This window comes from Chironomus tepperi, unplaced genomic scaffold, assembly GCF_022539635.2.
Source record: "Chironomus tepperi strain 1889 unplaced genomic scaffold, CSIRO-AGI_Ctep_v1 contig_351, whole genome shotgun sequence".
NCBI lineage: Eukaryota > Metazoa > Arthropoda > Insecta > Diptera > Chironomidae > Chironomus > Chironomus tepperi.
The window spans coordinates 556,415-575,151 of record NW_027226473.1 but is presented as its reverse complement, the minus strand read 5'-3'; the positions used below and the strand labels follow the sequence as shown (position 1 = coordinate 575,151).

Here is an 18,737-nt window from a genome sequence, read left to right as displayed (position 1 = left end):
ATTGTAGTAGTTGTACATGTAGACCATCAGACTATGTCTGATGCCTTAATTGTCATTCCCTTGTAATTTTGTTTCTGTTCCTTAAGTTATTATTTCCATAGTCATACCTTTATATACAAAATAATTTTACAGACTGAAAAGTTTCTTCAATCCGGGATTTTCATGGCATAGATATGCCAATTTACGTCTCAATAAATCCACTTCCATTTCATAAACCTAACTAATAATCTCTTCCTTTCCACAATTTAGTTCCACCAAAGATTGACCGTGAGAACTTGGGTGACATGACTGTCCGTGGAGGCTTATCACTTGCCTTTGACCTTAAAGTCATCGGTGAACCACAACCAGTCATCACATGGTTCTTCAATGACAAGCCACTCGAAGAAGTTGATACATCAATTTTGGCTGATAATGCCAAGGTTAAGATTGAAGATCCATCACGTTTCATGGCACCATCAGCATTGATTGGAACTGGAGCAACAATTCTTGAAAATCCAAGTACATTTGTTGGTAAATTCTGTTTATTGAGAGCATGTCCATTCTGGCAAGGAAAATGGAAGGTTAAGGCTGAAAACATTAATGGTGTTGATGAACATACATTCAATGTTGAGGTCGCATCACCACCAAATCCACCACGTGGACCATTAGAGATTTCTGATGTCTGTAAGAATGGATGCAAACTTGCATGGAAGGAACCAAATCCAGAAAATGGTGGAGTTCCAGAAGGATATCGTGTTGAGAAGATGGATTTGGCATTGGGCGGTGCATGGATTCCATGTGGCGAATCAACTAAGCCAGAATGTGAAGTTCAAGGTTTGGCTGAAGGACATGTCTACAAGTTCCGTGTTGTTGCTGTCAACAAGAATGGTGAATCTGAACCATTAGAAGCTGAAGATTTGGTAACAGCCAAGGATGCATTCGGTGTACCATCTAAACCAGGCGTTCCACAATGCACAGCATGGGATGCTGATTTTGCTGAATTTGAATGGGCAGCACCATCAAGTGATGGAGGTGCACCAATTGAATCATATGAAGTTGAGTGCCGTCGTGATGGTGTCCATTGGGAGAAATTGCCATTGGTATTTGCCAAGAACGGCAGAAAGGTTAGAGTTCCAGGCATTCAAGGTGAAGAAGTTGAAGTCAGAGTTTGTGCCATCAACAAAGCTGGCAAGTCATTGCCATCAAATGCATCTGATCGTATTAAGTTGCGTCCATCAAAGGTCGCACCAACAATTAAGCTTGGAAATGTCCCACCAAATCTCATTGCACCACCGAAACCAGGTGAGGAAGGCGAAGAGAAGCCATTGATTCAAATCAGTCATCCAAAGGACAAACCAATTCGATTCTCATTGTTGGTTAATGGTGAACCAGAACCAACTGTTGAAATCTTCGATGGAGATCAAAAGTTGAATCCAAAGGAAGATGGAATTGAGTATGACTATAGCGATGGTGAATTAGTCCTTAAGCTTGACAAACCAAAACGTAAGAAGCCACGTCGTTTGCGTATTGTTGCTAAGAACAAGTTTGGAACCAAGGAAGAAAAGGTCAATATTGACTTCTTGGGACCACCAGATAAGCCAGAAGGTCCATTAACATCAACATTGGATCAAAATGTTGGCGAACCTCATGTTGTTCTTCACTGGAAACCACCACAAGATGACGGTGGATCACCAATTGACAGTTATGTCGTTGAGAAGCAAGATACAGCAACAGGACGATGGGTACAAGCTGGTTTCGTCGAAGCACCAAAACCAGGTGCTGATGGTAAGACACCAGAAACTCCATTGGAATTCCTTGTTCCTGGATTAGTTGAAGGAAATCAATACAACTTCCGTGTTAAGGCACACAATGCTGAAGGTGATTCTGAACCATTAGAAACAGAACAAGCAATTACAGCACGCTCACCATGGGGAGTTCCCGATGCACCAGAAAATGTTAAGGTTGTTGATTGGGGACGTAACTTTGTTACACTCGAATACAATCCACCAAAATCTGATGGAGGATGTCCAATTGAGAAGTATTTGATTGAAAAGAAGGAAGTTCATACCTCAAAATACATCCGTGGTACTGAATTGATCCTCGGAAAACTTAAGCCTGGTGAGGAAGCACCAACTGTCTTCAAGGTTAAAGTACCTGACTTATCAGAAGGTTGCCGCTATCAATTCCAAATTAGAGCTGTCAACAAAGCCGGTGCTGGTCCACCTAGCCATGCAACACCACCAGTTGAATGCAAAGATCGTTTTGCACCAGCTCGTATTGAAGATCGTCACGGATCACGTACAATTGTTCTTCATGTTGGTCAACCAATGAAGGTTGATGTTAAGTTCAGCGGTGAGCCATGTCCAGATCGTTACTGGCTCTACAACAAGGAACGTTTGGATCTTCCAGGAACACGTGGTGGTGTACAAAAGACACCAGACTCATTGTTCGCTTCACCAGAAGCTAAGCAAGAATTCACAAAGACCATTGTATGTGAAATGGAAGATTATCGTGTCCGTATCAATGTTGCATCAGTAACACGCCAACATATGGGCTTATGGCAATTCAAGGTTGCTAATCAATACGGTTCAGATGAATTGGATGTTAATGTAACAATTGTTGGACCACCAGGACCAGTTCAAGATTTGGGAATTAAAGACTTAACAGCTGATACTGCCACAATTAAATGGATGCCACCATTAGATGATGGTGGAGTTCCAATTGAGTATTATTGGATTGAGAAGAAACGTCTTGATGAATGTAAGTGACTTTTTGTACTTTTTGGGGAGTTCCTCAAACTTATAATTTTCTTATGATTTACAGCCACAAGATACGTCACATTGGGACGCACAAAGGATACACACTATGTTGCACCAGAACTTGAAGAAGATGTTGCCTACGAATTCCGTGTTCGTGCATGCAACGCTGAAGGTGAAGGTGAAGCACTCACAATTTCCCACCGTCACAACCCCGAAATCCAAAAGACACCAGGCAAGCCAGGAACACCTGATGCTTATGACTGGGATAAGGAATGGGCTGAATTACGTTGGGCACCACCAGTTAATGATGGTGGACGTCCAGTTACTGGATATCTTATTGAGAAACGTAAGAAGGATGGCTTCTCAAAATGGATTAAGGCTGGTGAAACACCACAAAATGAATTCCGTGCAACTAATTTGGATGAAGGTGAAGAATATGAATTCCGTGTTAGTGCCATTAATGCTGTTGGTGTTGGTGAGCCTAGCGATCCATCAAAGGGTGTTGTTGCTCGTACACGTAAACGTAAGTTATACATTCTATATCTTAATACTTTCAAGTTGCTAATTCCAAACTCCATCCTTACAGTTCCACCAAAGATTGACAGACGTACACTCAATGACCTTAAGGTTAAGGAAGGTGAAGTCTTCTATGTTGATGTTAAGGTTGTTGGTGAACCAGAGCCAACAATTTCATGGGAATTCAATGATCGTTCTCTCATGTCAACAACACACATGTCAATCCGTAATGAGCCATACAAGTCATACTTGAAGAACACTGAAGCTGTACGTCGTGATGCTGGCCGTTATAAGGTCATTGCTACAAACAAATACGGTTACGATGAGGCTGAAATTGAAGTTCAAGTATTGTCAAAACCATCAGCACCAGAAGGTCCATTAGAAATCAGTGACATTCATGCTGAAGGATGCAAACTTAAGTGGCGTAAGCCAAAGGATGACGGTGGCTTGCCAATTGATCACTATCTTGTCGAGAAATTCGACCCAGAAACTGGAATTTGGTTACCATGTGGAACAACTGATGCACCAGAAATGGAAGTTGATAGTTTGACACCAGAACATGAATATAAATTCCGTGTTAAGGCTGTTAATGCTGAGGGTGAATCTGAACCATTAGAATCACTTGCACCAATCTTTGCACGTGATCCATACTCACTTCCAACAGCACCAAGTGCACCAAAACCAATTGATTGGTCAATTAATCATGTTGAATTGGAATGGGATCCACCAGCACTTGACGGTGGCACTCCAATCACCAACTATATTATTGAAAAGAAGGACAAGTACTCACCAATTTGGGAAAAATGCGGTGAAAGTGGCGGTCCTAAGAACAAGGTCAACATTACTGGTCTTATTGAAGGCGTTGAATATCAATTCAGAGTATGTGCTGTCAACAAGAAGGGTGCTGGTGACTTTGGTCCAGCATCACGTCCACATATTGCACGTCCACATCACGTTGCACCAAAGATTGATCGTCGTACATTCAAGGATGTCTCATTACCAGTCGGTACATTATTGAAATTCGATGTTACCGTCATTGGTGAGCCAACACCAAAGATTGAATGGCGTTTCAACAAGGCACGCTTGGAAACTGGCGGTAACTGTGAAACAATGCCAACAGATTACGGTACCAAACTGTTCCGTAGACCAGTTACACGTGTTGATGCTGGTAGCTACGAAATCATTGCTACTAATCAATATGGCAAGGATGTTGCTATTGTTGAGGTCAATGTTGTTGATGTTCCAGATCCACCAGGTGGTCCATTAGAAATCTCAGACATCACCAGCAGTGGATGCAAATTGAAATGGAAGCGTCCACTTGACGATGGTGGTTCACCAATTGAATATTATCAAGTACAGAAACAAGACGTCAATACAGGCGTTTGGATTCCATGTGCTAAGTCAACAGAACCACATGCTGATGTTTCTGGATTGATGGATGGCGGTGAATACAAGTTCCGTGTTATTGCTGTCAATTCTGAGGGTGAAAGTAAGCCACTCGAAGCCGATGAATCAATTATCGCTAAGAATGAGTTTGACATCCCATCAGCACCTGAAAATGTTCGTGCATTACGTATTGATGCTCATGAAATCACAATTCAATGGTCACCACCAAGAATCGACGGTGGAGCTCCAATTGAACGTTATGAGATTCAAAAGAAGGACAGATTTGGCAACTGGGATCGTGTCGGTGAAACTGAAGTTACTGGCTTGACAGATCCAACATTCAAGTGTACAGGACTTATTTTGGGAGAACTTTATGAATTCCGTGTTCGTGCACAAAACAAGGCCGGATGGAGTGAATGGTCATTGCCATCACGTAAATTCGAGACAGCTAATGCTGAAGCACCACCATTTATCAGTGTTGTTAAGGCACCAACTAATGGAACATTTGCAGCTGAAAGACCAACTGACGAAAAGGTTACTGCAAATGCAATTGGAGGTGCTGTCATTAGAAATACACATGAAAATTCCTCAAATGTCATCAATGTTGGTGTATGGCGTATTCGTGCTGGTGAAAGTGCTGCATTTGAGTTCGCAGTTAAGGGTACAGAACCAATTGTCTTGAAATGGTTGAAGGGAGGCAAACCAGGTGTCAGTCAAAGTGAACAAATTAAGGCTGTTGCCACAGAAACAACTGCTAAATTGCTTCTTCGTACAGTCACAAGAGCTGAAAGCGGCGGCTATGCATTGACTGCTCAAAATGACTTTGGTTGTGATGCAGCTGTTGTTCATCTTTACGTTATGGATGTACCAGCACCACCAGGTGGTCCATTGAAGGCTAAGGCTTTAGGTGAACGTGAAGCTGCTGTTAGCTTCAGACCATCACCAAATGAATCTGATCCACAATATGCAGTTCCAATTGACTCATATGTCATTGAAAAATGCGATGAAGGTGTTGGACGTTGGGTACAATGTGCTGAAGTTCCATTTGCACCAATTCCAGGTGAAGATGTTAAAGTTGATGGATTATTGCCAGGACACAAATACAAGTTCCGTGTTCGTGCTGTTAACAAGTACGGCAAGTCAGATCCATTGACATCAGCAACACCAATTGAAGCTAAGTCACCATACAATCCACCAGAACGTTGTGGAGCACCAGAAGTTACTGATTTCGATTCAGACTTTGTTGATCTCACCTGGGAACGTCCACCACCAGGAATTCCCGGCAAGGATGGTGAAAAGGAACTTGGAGAACCACCAGTTCTTGGATATTTGGTTGAATACAAAGATCAAGCTGGCGGCGATTGGGTTACTGGCGCTGAAGTTGAAGGAGATGTTAACAAAGTTAAACTTGAAAATCTCCCAGAAGGTGCTAACTTGATGTTCCGTGTTACAGCTCGTAATATTGCTGGATATGGACCTGAATCATTGCCATCAAAGGTTCATCGTATGCGTGCCAAGAATGCACCACCACGTATTGATCGCTCACAATTGCACAACATTCGTGTTAAGGCTGGAACAAATATTGACTTTACAGTTCCATTCAGCGGTGAACCAACACCAAGAATTGAATGGTGCCGCAATGATGTTCCATTATTTGATAGCAGTCGCTTGAAGATTACAACAGAGTTCCCAACAACAAGATTCCGTTTGTTCGACTCTGCACGTGCCGATGCTGGAACTTATACAATTGTTGCTAAGAATGACAATGGAACTGACACAGCAACACTCCGTGTCGAAATTATTGATGTTCCATCAGCACCAGAAGGACCATTGAGAGCTGAAGAAATTTGCCGTAATGGATGTACACTTCGTTGGAAGCCACCAAAGGATGACGGTGGTGCACCAGTCGAGTCATATACCGTTGAGAAAATGGATATGGATAATATGCGCTGGGTACCAATTGGTGATACAGTTCAACTTAACTTCCGCGTTCCATCATTGATTGAAGGACGTCAATATCAATTCAGAGTTAAGGCTACCAACAAGATTGGATCATCACCATACTTGTCAACATCACAGCCAATTACTGCCGAGGATGAATTCAAACGTCCAAGTCCACCAGGAGTTCCACAAATTACTGACTCCGATGCAACATGGGTCGATCTTGAATGGACTCCACCAAAGAAGGATGGCGGTTCACCAATTGATTATTACAAGGTCGAGAAACGTGGACCAAATGGCAAATGGGTTGATGCTGGACGCTTTGATGCACCAGACACTAAAGGCCGTGTTAAGGGACTTACAGAAGGCGAGAAGTACGAATTCCGTGTTATTGCTGTCAATAAGGGTGGTGAATCTGATCCATCAGAAGCATCTCATCAACATTTGATGAAATCTAAATATGCAGCACCACACTTGGATAGAAATACATTGCCAGACTTGGTTGTTCGTGAAGGCAAATCAGCTAAATGGTCAATCAATGTTAGCGGATCACCACAACCAAAGGTTGAATGGCGTCGTGGCAATACAGTCATTGAAGAAGGTGCACCACATACTCACCTTAGCTACTTCAGTGGTGAAGCTACATTCGAAATTCCATTCACAAAACGTACAGACACTGAGACATACTCATTGACTGTCAGCAATGAAGTTGGCAAGAATACAATCAGTGGTAAATTGAAGGTTATTTCAGTTCCTGATGCACCAGAGCCACCATTTGATATCACAAATATTACACGTGATGCATGCTCACTTAGCTGGTTCCCACCAAAGGATGATGGTGGATGTCCAGTTCAATATTATAAGATTGAGAAGATGGATGTCTCAAGAGGCACATGGAATGATGCTGGCGTACGTCCAACATCAACATTTGCTCATGTTACAAACTTGTCATATCGTCGCAAATACTTGTTCCGCATTATTGCTGTTAATGAGGTTGGCGATTCAGATCCATTGTGCACTAAACTTCCAATGGTTGCACGTGATCCTTATGCTGAACCATCACCACCTGGTAAACCAATGGTTGTTGACTGGGATCTTGGTAAAGTTGTTCTTCACTTCCAACCATCTGACAAGGAAGGCGGCTCACCAATTGATCATTACATCATTGAAGCATTGGAAGCTCCACTTGGTGTTAATGTACCAGCTGATGATGATTCACCAATGTGGCATCGTGTTGCTGAAGTTCCACGTCGTAATGGAACTGTTATGAATGAAAGATTAGGACAAGTTTATGAAGGAACAGTCACAGATCTCAATCCACAACGTGTCTATTCCTTCCGTGTTATCGCTGTTAACTCATCAGGAGAATCAGACCCAAGTCAAAAGACCGACTTTATTCAACCAAAACTTCGTCTTCTTGCTCCACGCATTCTTACTGCCACATCACACTCATACACATTCAAGAATGGAGTCATTTTCCATTTGGATATTGACTTTGAGGGTGAACCAGAACCAACTGTTGAATGGAAGCGTGTTACACGTGATAAGTGTACATTGGCATCAATGGACTCAACCGATTGCTTCGAAACTGCTGCAGTTATTGAGTCAAATGAACGTCGTACAGTTACAGCTGTTGGATGGCATACAAACTTGCACATTGTCAACTTGAAGCCTGGCGATGATGGTGGATATTATGAAGTTAAGGTATCAAACTCATGTGGAACTGACTTACGTCGCTTCCAATTGGTCGTTTTGGAACCACCAGAAGCACCACAACCACCATTCAAATTTGAGAAGGTTACATCAGGCTCAGTTACTGTTTCATGGAATCCACCAGATTATGATGGCGGTTCACCAATCACTGCTTATGTCATTGAGAAACAAGACATTACTCATGGTGGTGGCTGGGTACCAGCAGTTCCATATATTAGCCCAACAAATCTTCACTCAGTTGTTACCAAGTTGCAAGATCAAACTGTCTATCAGTTCCGTGTCTTTGCTGAGAACTTGCAAGGACGTTCACCACCACTTGTCAGTGAGAAGAAGAAGGTCTCAAATGCTGTTCAAGTACCAGGCAGACCACAACCACCAATTGCATCAGATATTAATGCTGATTCAATTCTTGTCACATGGTCACCACCAATTTCGGATGGAGGTGCAAGAATTGAAGGATATGTCCTTGAAAGACGTGATCGTTTGTATGGACGTTTCATTAAGTGCCATAGTGACATCCTTAGAGATCTTAGATATAAGGATAACAATGTTACTGAAGGTCATGCTTATGAATATCGTGTATCAGCTGTTAACTCTGCTGGAGAAGGTGAATTCTCAGATGCATCACAACCATTCTATGCCAAGAACCAGAAGGAAGGTGCTCATATCATTCACGATACAACAACACGCAAGCATGTCAAGATCCGTCAAGGTGAACCACTTCGTTTACATGTCAAGTATGGAGGAACTCCAGCACCCAAGGTTGAATGGAGCAAGGGTGGAGCTGAAATTCCACAAGCCAGCAAGACTGGATTCAAATTTGATGGTGAAAATACTGAAATGTGGGTCACTAAGACAACACGTCGTGACAGTGGCGAATATAAGATTCAAGTATCGAACGAATATGGAACTGATTCATATGTCTTCGATGTCACTGTTCTTGCACCACCAACATGGGAAGCATACTCACGTGAAGAAGCAAGAGAACGATCACTTGCACGTGATGGTGAAGAGAAGCCAGCTAAGCTTACAGAACCATCAGTTGTTGGATCTATTTCATACAGCGATCAAACTCGTGATGGACTTACACTTACATGGCCAGAACCACGTGATGATGGCGGTAGTCCAGTTACACACTACGAGGTTGAATATAAGGAAGTTAAGGCACAATTCTGGCAACTTCTTAATGGATATTGTCCATCTAACAAGTACAATGTAAAGAACTTGAAGGAAGGATCAAAATACGAATTCCGTGTTCGTGCTGTTAATGCTGTCGGTGCTTCAATTGATCAATTGACAGGCAAACCAATTGTCATTAAGAGTCCATATGAAGTTCCACCAACACCACTTGATCCACCAAAGGTTGAAATTACATCTGGTGATGCTGCAATTGTTACATGGCCAGCAGCACGTGATACCGGTGGTAGAGCATTGAATGGATATCATATTGAACGTCGTGCACGTGGTGCACCATGGGAGAAACTTACAACTTATCCAACACCAAGTACAACATTGCTTGTAACTGACTTACAACCAGGTCTCAAGTATGAGTTCCGTTATCGTATTGTATCAGATGCCGGCGAAAGTGAGCCATCACCACCATCCGTTGGTGTTGAACTTGGTGTCGCATCACGTCCACCAGGCGAACCATATCCACCAAATATTGATCGTATCACAAAGGATGGTGTTAAATTGTCATGGACAGCACCACTTACAACAACAGCTAAGTCACGTATTGCACCAGTTGAAGGCTGGCGCGTAGAAATGCGTAAACGTGTTGGTGACACTGAAAGTGAATGGTCAGTTGCACCTGGATGTGAAATGGTTGAGAATCCAAATGCTGAAGTTAAGGGACTTGAAGAAGGTGCTGAATATCAATTCCGTATCAAGGCTGTTAATTCATTCGGAGAATCAAATCCATCACGCGGTTCACAATGGTGCAAGATCATTGAACAACAAAATCGTCCAATCTTTGGAGCTGAAAAGCCACGCGATATTGTCGTACGTGCTGGAGAGAGCTTCTCAATTGCTATCCCATACACAGCTAATCCAATTCCAATTGCATCATGGAACTTCAACGGTGACTTCTTGATCTCATCTGATGAGAAGCAACCAGAACAGAAGTCAACTGATGGAAACATTTTGAGCAACTTAACATCTGATAATGCTATGTTGGTTGTCAGCAATGCACAACGTAATCATGCTGGCAATTATCGCTGTCAATTGAAGAATCCATCTGGATTTGATACATTGGATATTAAGGTTACAGTACTTGATCGTCCATCACCACCAGAGAATCTTCATGTACCACAATTCGAGGGTGATTCATTGGTCCTTGCTTGGTCAGAGCCATCAGACAATGGCGGTGCACCAATTGACAACTACACCGTCGAGAAACGCAAGGCAAAGGATTCAAGATGGGTCAAGGTTAACAGCTATTGTACAACAACTCAATGCAAGGTTCGTAATCTTGATGTCGGTACTGAATATGACTTCCGTGTTCGTGCTGAGAATACATACGGTTCATCAGATTGGGCACAAACTGATACACCAATTCGTGCTCGTCACTCATTCAATGTACCTGATGCACCAGGCGTACCACAACGTTCTGAATTCGATCGTCCAGTCAAGAGATTCGATGATCTTGAATCACCATCGACAGCTCCAATCACAAGATGGGAGACAATCATGCTTGAATGGAAGACACCAAAGAGCAATGGAGGTTCACCAATTACTGGATACACCGTTGAACGTAGATTGGAAGGAACAAGCATGTGGGATCGTTGTGCACAAACTGGACCTGAATGTTTGGCACGTATTACTGGATTGGAAGAAGGTCAGAACTACGAATTCCGTGTACAAGCACGTAATGCTGCTGGACATGGTGCCTTCTCACAAGCATCAATTCCACTTACATGCCAACCACCATCAACAGCACCAAAACTTGGAAATATTCGTTCCAACCTTCAATTACAATTGGGAACAGCACCAAAAGAATATATTGTACCTGCCGGACAGAAATTGCGCATTACAATTCCATTATTGCAAGGATTCCCAGTACCAGATGCTCAATGGGACAACAGTGGTAATGTTATTACTGAAAATTCACGCATTAAGATCACTTATGCACACAAAGAATATCAATTGGAGATTCTTGAAACCGAAAGACCTGGTGACACTGGCAATTACCGCTTGACTGTTGAAAATCAATCAGGAAAGGATCAAGTCAACTTCAAGGTTGTTATTGTTGATCGTCCTGGACCACCAAAAGGATTTACAACACTCTTACCAATGGCTGGTGATACAACAACATCAAAGACCGCTGTTGAAGGCAAATACTTGGGATGCACAGACGTTACACCCGAATCAGTCACTCTCCTCTATGACGCACCAGAGGATGATGGTGGATCTGAAATTACAAATTACATCATTGAACGTCGTGAAGTTGATTACGTTTGGGTCAAGATCTGCTCATTCAATCGTGGTACAACATATACAGCATGTGGATTACGTGAAAATCACAAATATGACTTCCGTGTTCGTGCTGAGAATCAATATGGTATTTCTGAGCCATTAACAACAGCTGGTCCAGTTAGCGCAAGCTATCAATTCCGTATTCCTGATCCACCAGGCACACCATCATGCACTGAAGTTACAACAAGCTCAATTAATCTTATGTGGGCTCGTCCAAGATCTGACGGAGGTGCCAAGATTACTGGCTATAAGGTTGAATGGCGTTCACCAAATACTGGAGGACAATGGCTTATTACACCTTATCTTATTAAGGATACACGTTACACTGTCCACGGATTAGTTCCTGGTGAATCATACGAATTCCGTGTACGTGCTGCAAATCTTGCTGGCATCAGTGAACCAAGTCAACCATGCCATCCAGTCAAGACCAAGACAAAGACTGCACCACCATCTGGACAATCAGCACCAAAGATTATTGCTGTTGGCAAGACATGGTGTGACTTACGTTGGTCAGCACCAGATGATGATGGCGGTTCACCAATCACTGGATATACCATTGAGAAGAAGGAAAAGAACAGTGCAGCATGGAGAAGATGTCATGATATTCTTCTTAAACTCAATGAGTTCCAAGTTACTGGACTTACTGAATATAGTTCATATGAGTTCCGTGTTACAGCACATAATGCTCATGGCGCATCACAACCATCACCACCAACACCAATGACAAAGATCTGTGAGATTTCTGGAGGTGAAAAACCAGAATTTGTACGTCGCTTACAAGCACAAGACGTGCCAAGAGGTCGCGAATGTATTCTTGAATGTGAGGCTCATGGTACACCAGAACCTGATTGTCGTTGGTTGAAGAATGGCAAGGACATCACTGAGAATCCACGTTACGATGTCTCATGGTGTAATGGTGTCTTCAAACTTACTGTCAGACACTTTGAATGGGAAGATGAAGGTGAATATTGTTGCGAGGCATTCAATCCACTTGGAACTGTATGGACAATGTGCCACATTCGTGTCGGTGCACCACCTAAACTTGGACATTATGAGCCAACTGTTACAGTCAACCAAGGTGATACATGCAAGCTTAAGGTCTTCTATAGCGGTGATCAACCTATTGATGTATCTGTATTGTTGAATGGTGTCGAACTTACTGGAGATTCAGACATTGAAGATCGTTGCCGTGTTGCAATCTTTGACGAATTCTTCCTCATCTTCTTGAGAGAAATGAAGACAACACAAGCTGGTTCTTATGAATTTAGATTGAAGAATACAAGTGGTGTTGTATCTGGCAAGACTGATGTTTACATCCTTGCACCACCACCACCACCAAGAGGTCCAGTTGATGTACAAAATGTTACAACAAATTCATGCTTCCTTAGATGGTTGGTACCAAAGGAAGATATTGAAACATCATCCAACTGGATCGTACGTAAGACAACACACTACATTATTGACAGATGTGATGTTGATTCTGGCGTATGGATTCAAGCTAATGCTCACTGCCGTGACACAAGTGTTTGGGTACAAAATCTTCAACCAGCACGTCAATATAAATTCCGTATTTCTGCTGCTAATGATGCTGGTTCATCTGACTGGTTAGATTGTACTGAAATTGTACATACAGTCTCGGGACAACGTGCACCAGGACCACCAGGACGTCCATCACTTGTCGGCTCACCAATTCAACATGCTAAGGGCCGTAAAGCATCCAAGGATGATACAGCTACTGATGATGAAAGCACACAACTTGTTGGATGTGCTGAAGTCATCTTACAATGGTCACAGCCAATGGACGATGGCGGTAGCACAATCTTTGGCTATCAAATTGAGAAACGTGAATCAGACACTGAAACTGAATTGTGGCAACGTATTGGACCATCACAATCATCAACCACAACATCTGGACGTGATCAATTGTGTTATCCAATGTATGCTGGTAGCACAATCTTCCATCCACAAGCTATGATTGATAACTTATTGGATGGACGTACATACGAGTTTAGAATTCGTGCTGTTGGTGCTGGCGGTGCAGGTGCATGGTCACCACCATCACGTCCAATTAAAATTGTTGATCCAAGTGACGGTACACCACCAGAGATTATTAAGGAAGTCAACAACTGTGCATGTGTTGCTAATCGTGATGCTGCATTCGAATGTAAGATTGTTGGTGTTCCAGCTCCAAGAATTACATGGTATAAGGGAGCTCGTGAGATCACAAGCGGTACACGCTATCACATTTACACTGATGAATCATCATCAACACATCATTTGATTATTAACAGTGTATATGGTGAAGATGCTGATGAATATACTTGCCGTGCTACAAACAAGGCTGGCGTTAAGAGTACAAAGGGTGCTTTGGTCATTAAGACACCACCAAAACTTAATGTACCACCACGCTTCCGTGATACAGCATACTTCGATCGCGGTGAAAATGTTGTCATTAAGATTCCATTCATTGGCTTCCCACGTCCAAGAATCACATGGACACGTGAGGGTGATACCATTGAGAGCGGCGGTCACTTCAAGGTTGAAGCTGGTGAACGTCATGCTTTGTTGAAGATTCAAAATGTTGAACAATTTGATCATGGCAATTATGTCCTTACTGTTGAAAATGAACTTGGATCTGACTCAGCAATGATTAAGGTTGAAATTTGTGACCGTCCAGAACCACCACGCAACATTGAATTGACATCTAAGTACATCATTTATGATCAATTGAATGCTGCTGCTTTGAGTGCTAAACTTAAGGGACTTACAAATGGAGCAACTGATGATGTCAGCACAACTGCTTATCCACCAGATGCACCAACTGTTCTCTTGTCACAATCATTCGGAACTGTTGCACTTACATGGAAAGCACCAGTTACAGATGGAGCATCAAACATTACTGGATATATTGTACAGAAACGTGAATATCCAAATGACACATGGGTATTGTGTGGAACAACACGTCTTAATTCAATGCTTGTACAGAACTTGACAGCTGGACGCACATATGCATTCAGAGTATTCTCAGAAAACATCTTTGGACGTTCAGAACCAACTGAGATGAATGAATGGGTAAAGATGCCAGAAAAGGAAACAAAGAAACAGGAACCTACAACAAGATTGAAATTGGATTCACAAGGCAAGAAGATCAGAACAGATCAAAAGGGACAAGTCACCGATTACGATCAATACTATTGGGATATCTATCAGAAGTTTATGCCAAAGGTTGTCGATACACAGCCAGGCAGTGTCTACTCAAGATACGATATTCTTGAAGAAATCGGAAGCGGTGCATTCGGTGTTGTACATCGATGCCGTGAACGTGCAACTGGGCACATTTATGCTGCCAAATTCATCCCAGTCGGTAATGCAATGGAGAAGCAACTTTTGATGAAGGAAATTGACATCATGAATCAACTCCATCACAATAAATTGATCAACTTGCATGATGCCTTCGATGATACAGAAGTTGAGGGTGAAATCTGCATGATCTATGAGTTCTTGTCGGGCGGTGAATTGTTCGATCGTATTACAGCTGATGGATATGTTATGTCTGAATCAGAAGTTATTAACTATATTCGTCAAGTTTGTGATGCTACAAGATATATGCATGAGAAGAACATCATTCATCTTGATATTAAGCCTGAAAACATTATGTTGACAACATCCCGCAGCACAGACGTTAAATTGATTGACTTTGGACTTGCAACAAAATTAAATCCAAATGATGAAGTCAAGATCTCAACAGGAACAGCTGAATTTGCAGCACCTGAAATTGTTGAACGTGATGCTGTTGGCTTCTATACAGACATGTGGTCTGTTGGTGTTCTTGCTTATGTCCTCCTCAGTGGTCTTTCACCATTCGCTGGTGAGACTGATGTTGAGACATTAAAGAATGTTAAGGCATGCGATTGGGAATTCGATGAGGAAGCTTTCCGCAACGTCTCAGACGAAGCTAAAGATTTCATTCGTAGATTACTTGTTAAGAACAAGGAGAAGCGTATGACAGCACATGAATGTTTAGAACATGTATGGTTGACTGGCGATTCCATTGCCAAGACAGAAGCATTCAATCGCGAGAAATTCAATCAAAGAATTCAAAAACTTCACTCAAGATTACGCAAACAAGGCATTTTCGGAAAATACTTGGACACAACAACCTACAAAATCTATTTGGGATCATTGGCTGCACGCTCCAGATTACGTATTACACGACAATCACAATCACTCAGTTTTGATCGTAGACAGGCAGCACCAAGATTTGTTATCCGACCACAATCACAATTCTGCTATGAAGGACAAAGTGTTACATTTAAATGTCGCATTTGTGCTGTTGCAACAGCTACAGTAACATGGTACACAAATAGTCGCGAATTACGACAAAGTGTTAAATACATGAAGAGATATAATGGAAATGATTATGAATTTACAATAAATCGAGCAAAATTGGCAGATCGTGGTGAATATATAATTAGAGCTGAAAACTTCTATGGTGCACGTGAAGAAATTGTCTTCCTTAATGTACAACCATCACCATATGCTGGACCAAATGACCTTTCACAGACAATGCAACAAGCGACAACACGATTGGATGCATTACGCGAAAAAGTACGATCAAAACGTGAAGAGTCACTAATTAAGGATACACCACCAGTTGGTCAGTCACCAATATTCACATTCCAATTGCGTCCACGTGTTATGCAAACGGGAGATACCTGCAAACTTCTGTGCTGTGTTGCTATTAATGCAAAGAAACCAAATATTAAATGGTATAAGAACACAACGGAACTTAATAAATATGAATATCCACAATCACAAGCCGATGGTGTTATATTTATGGAAATTGTTGGATGTCGAGTGGGTGATTCAGGAAAATATCGTTGTGTTGCATCCAATGAATACGGTTCAGATGAGACTAGTTGTGTTGTTATTGTTGAAGGTGAGTCACAGTGTTGGACATAAAATTATTTTAATTTACTTCCATTATTCAGCTGGCATTTCGCGTAGTATATAAAGCTGTCGTGATGAAATATCCTTTGAGACATGAGATGGTGGGGTATCAAATGAGCCCCCTTCTGTGATACCAATCAAGATCAAGCACTGAGGACATGCTTTTTTTCCGAACGGAAATACTCGCGAAATGCCGCAAGAATAATTTATCTTTTTTATACATTACATAAGCTTTTACAACAGACTATACAAACAAAAGTAGATTGATCATTTGTAGACAGATGATTGAAGCGCATTTTTGGAGGGGAAATTTAACGAATTTTTTAAATTCAAATTTTTAATGACATTTTGGGATTTTAACTCTTTACGGCATACTGAGATTGGAATTTTTTAATGACTTTTAAAAGTTCATAATTTTAACGACTTTTTAGGATTCAAAATTTTTAACGACTCTTTAGAATTCAAATTTTTAACGATTTTTATAAATTCAAATTTTTAACGAAGACTCAAATATTTAATAAACGTTAAAAATCAAAATTTTCACAACTTTTTTTGACTTTAAAAATTTTAACGACTTAAAAGAATTCAAATTTCTCAACGACTTTTAAAGATTCAAATTTTTAACGACTTTTTGAGTTTCAAAATTCCAAAAAATGACCAAACTGTTCAAAATTGCAAATTTACATGCCACAAAAATGCGCTTAAATAACATTTTACAGCAAAATTGATTCGAAAATCCAGATAAATCGGCCCACGATTCAGAACATTAAAAATTGTGTGATGAAGACAACCTCATCACCTGATTTATATTTTAATTTAAATGTCTATTCTATCTACAAAATATATTTACATTATCTTCTCTTCTTTCTTCTTCTATCTCTTTTTTATTCACGAAAACGCTATGCTTAATATAAATCTACAAATTTTGCGAATAATTTTTAAAAAAATTTTGCATATGTCGTTGGTAAAAAAAAAATTAATTAAATTTTTGAAAAAAAATAATTAAGGCGAGGGTACATCGCCCGAACAAGAGCAACTTGTCCATAATCTCTTACATTCAGGAGGTAAATTTTTGTCATTAGGATTTTGAAAAAAAATATAGTTTCGTCATGCACGTCATGTGATTATAGTTATAGATATTGTTTAGATAATCCATTTCAGAGATTGTTGAGTTACTTAAAAAAGGAAAAACGATTGTGACTAACACGAATTAAACAAAAAACTACAGATTTATTCTCTCTATTCCTTTCAATTTTTTATATTCAAAATTGTGATAAAAATACGAAATTTTAGAAAATACTTTCTTACACATTAATACCTTAACCGCACCAAACATAACACCTAGATATATATATCCTAACATATTATACCACACAACTCTATTCACATCCTTTTAAAATTTCGTATTAATTCACAACATATTATTAATTTCGAAATTAATGACCAGTCAAAATTCAAATTTACTATCTTTTTTGGTCCTTTGGGTCCCTAGGAACATGTTTTTGGAGGTTCCTATTTTTTGGTCCAATGTAAATATTTTTTTGGAAATTTTTGAGTTTTGTATCCACTTTTTTGATAAAGTAAGTCAAAAATGAACAGTTTTTGACAAATTTTTGACCATTTTCTTCAAAATGTCAATTTTGTACAGTATTAAAGTCGAAATTAATCACTGTCTATACACGTCTTTCAAATGACATTTATTGCTTGCTGTAAAAAGGCTTCAATAAATCAGTCGTTTTGACTGTTGAGTATGAATTTTTTGAAGGTACTGATTAATGCTTGGTGAAATGTGGGGGATTCGGGGATTTCTATATTAAGAACATTCAATTCGGTAGAATGAACCCTAACAGACAAAGAGACAGCTTTTAAGTGCCGTAGTGGTCTTCTGTTCCATGAAAGCATGATTTTTAACTGTTAGAGAACGGTCAATATCAAAAACTAGTAAGAATCTTACAATAAATTAAAATTATTGCCGAAAAGCACACTGTTTTTGCTACAACGCCGTACAGTAAGACGAAA

At 40.7% G+C, this 18,737-nt stretch overlaps 1 protein-coding gene across 18 annotated transcripts in view; it reads left to right on the top strand.

The window, feature by feature from the left end:
• Positions 1–18,737, top strand: part of bt (projectin protein bent) — a 91,592-nt gene that overhangs the window by 68,253 nt on the left and 4,602 nt on the right. For 17 of the 18 annotated variants that reach the window (XM_070645116.1, XM_070645123.1, XM_070645122.1 and 14 more), the window contains 4 exons: positions 250–2,739; positions 2,803–3,261; positions 3,325–16,707; positions 17,726–17,782. In XM_070645116.1, the coding sequence (XP_070501217.1) occupies positions 250–2,739; positions 2,803–3,261; positions 3,325–16,707; positions 17,726–17,782 (16,389 nt within the window). The remainder of the gene's footprint in view (positions 1–249; positions 2,740–2,802; positions 3,262–3,324; positions 16,708–17,725; positions 17,783–18,737) is intronic. The other variant, XM_070645109.1, reaches the window with a different exon arrangement.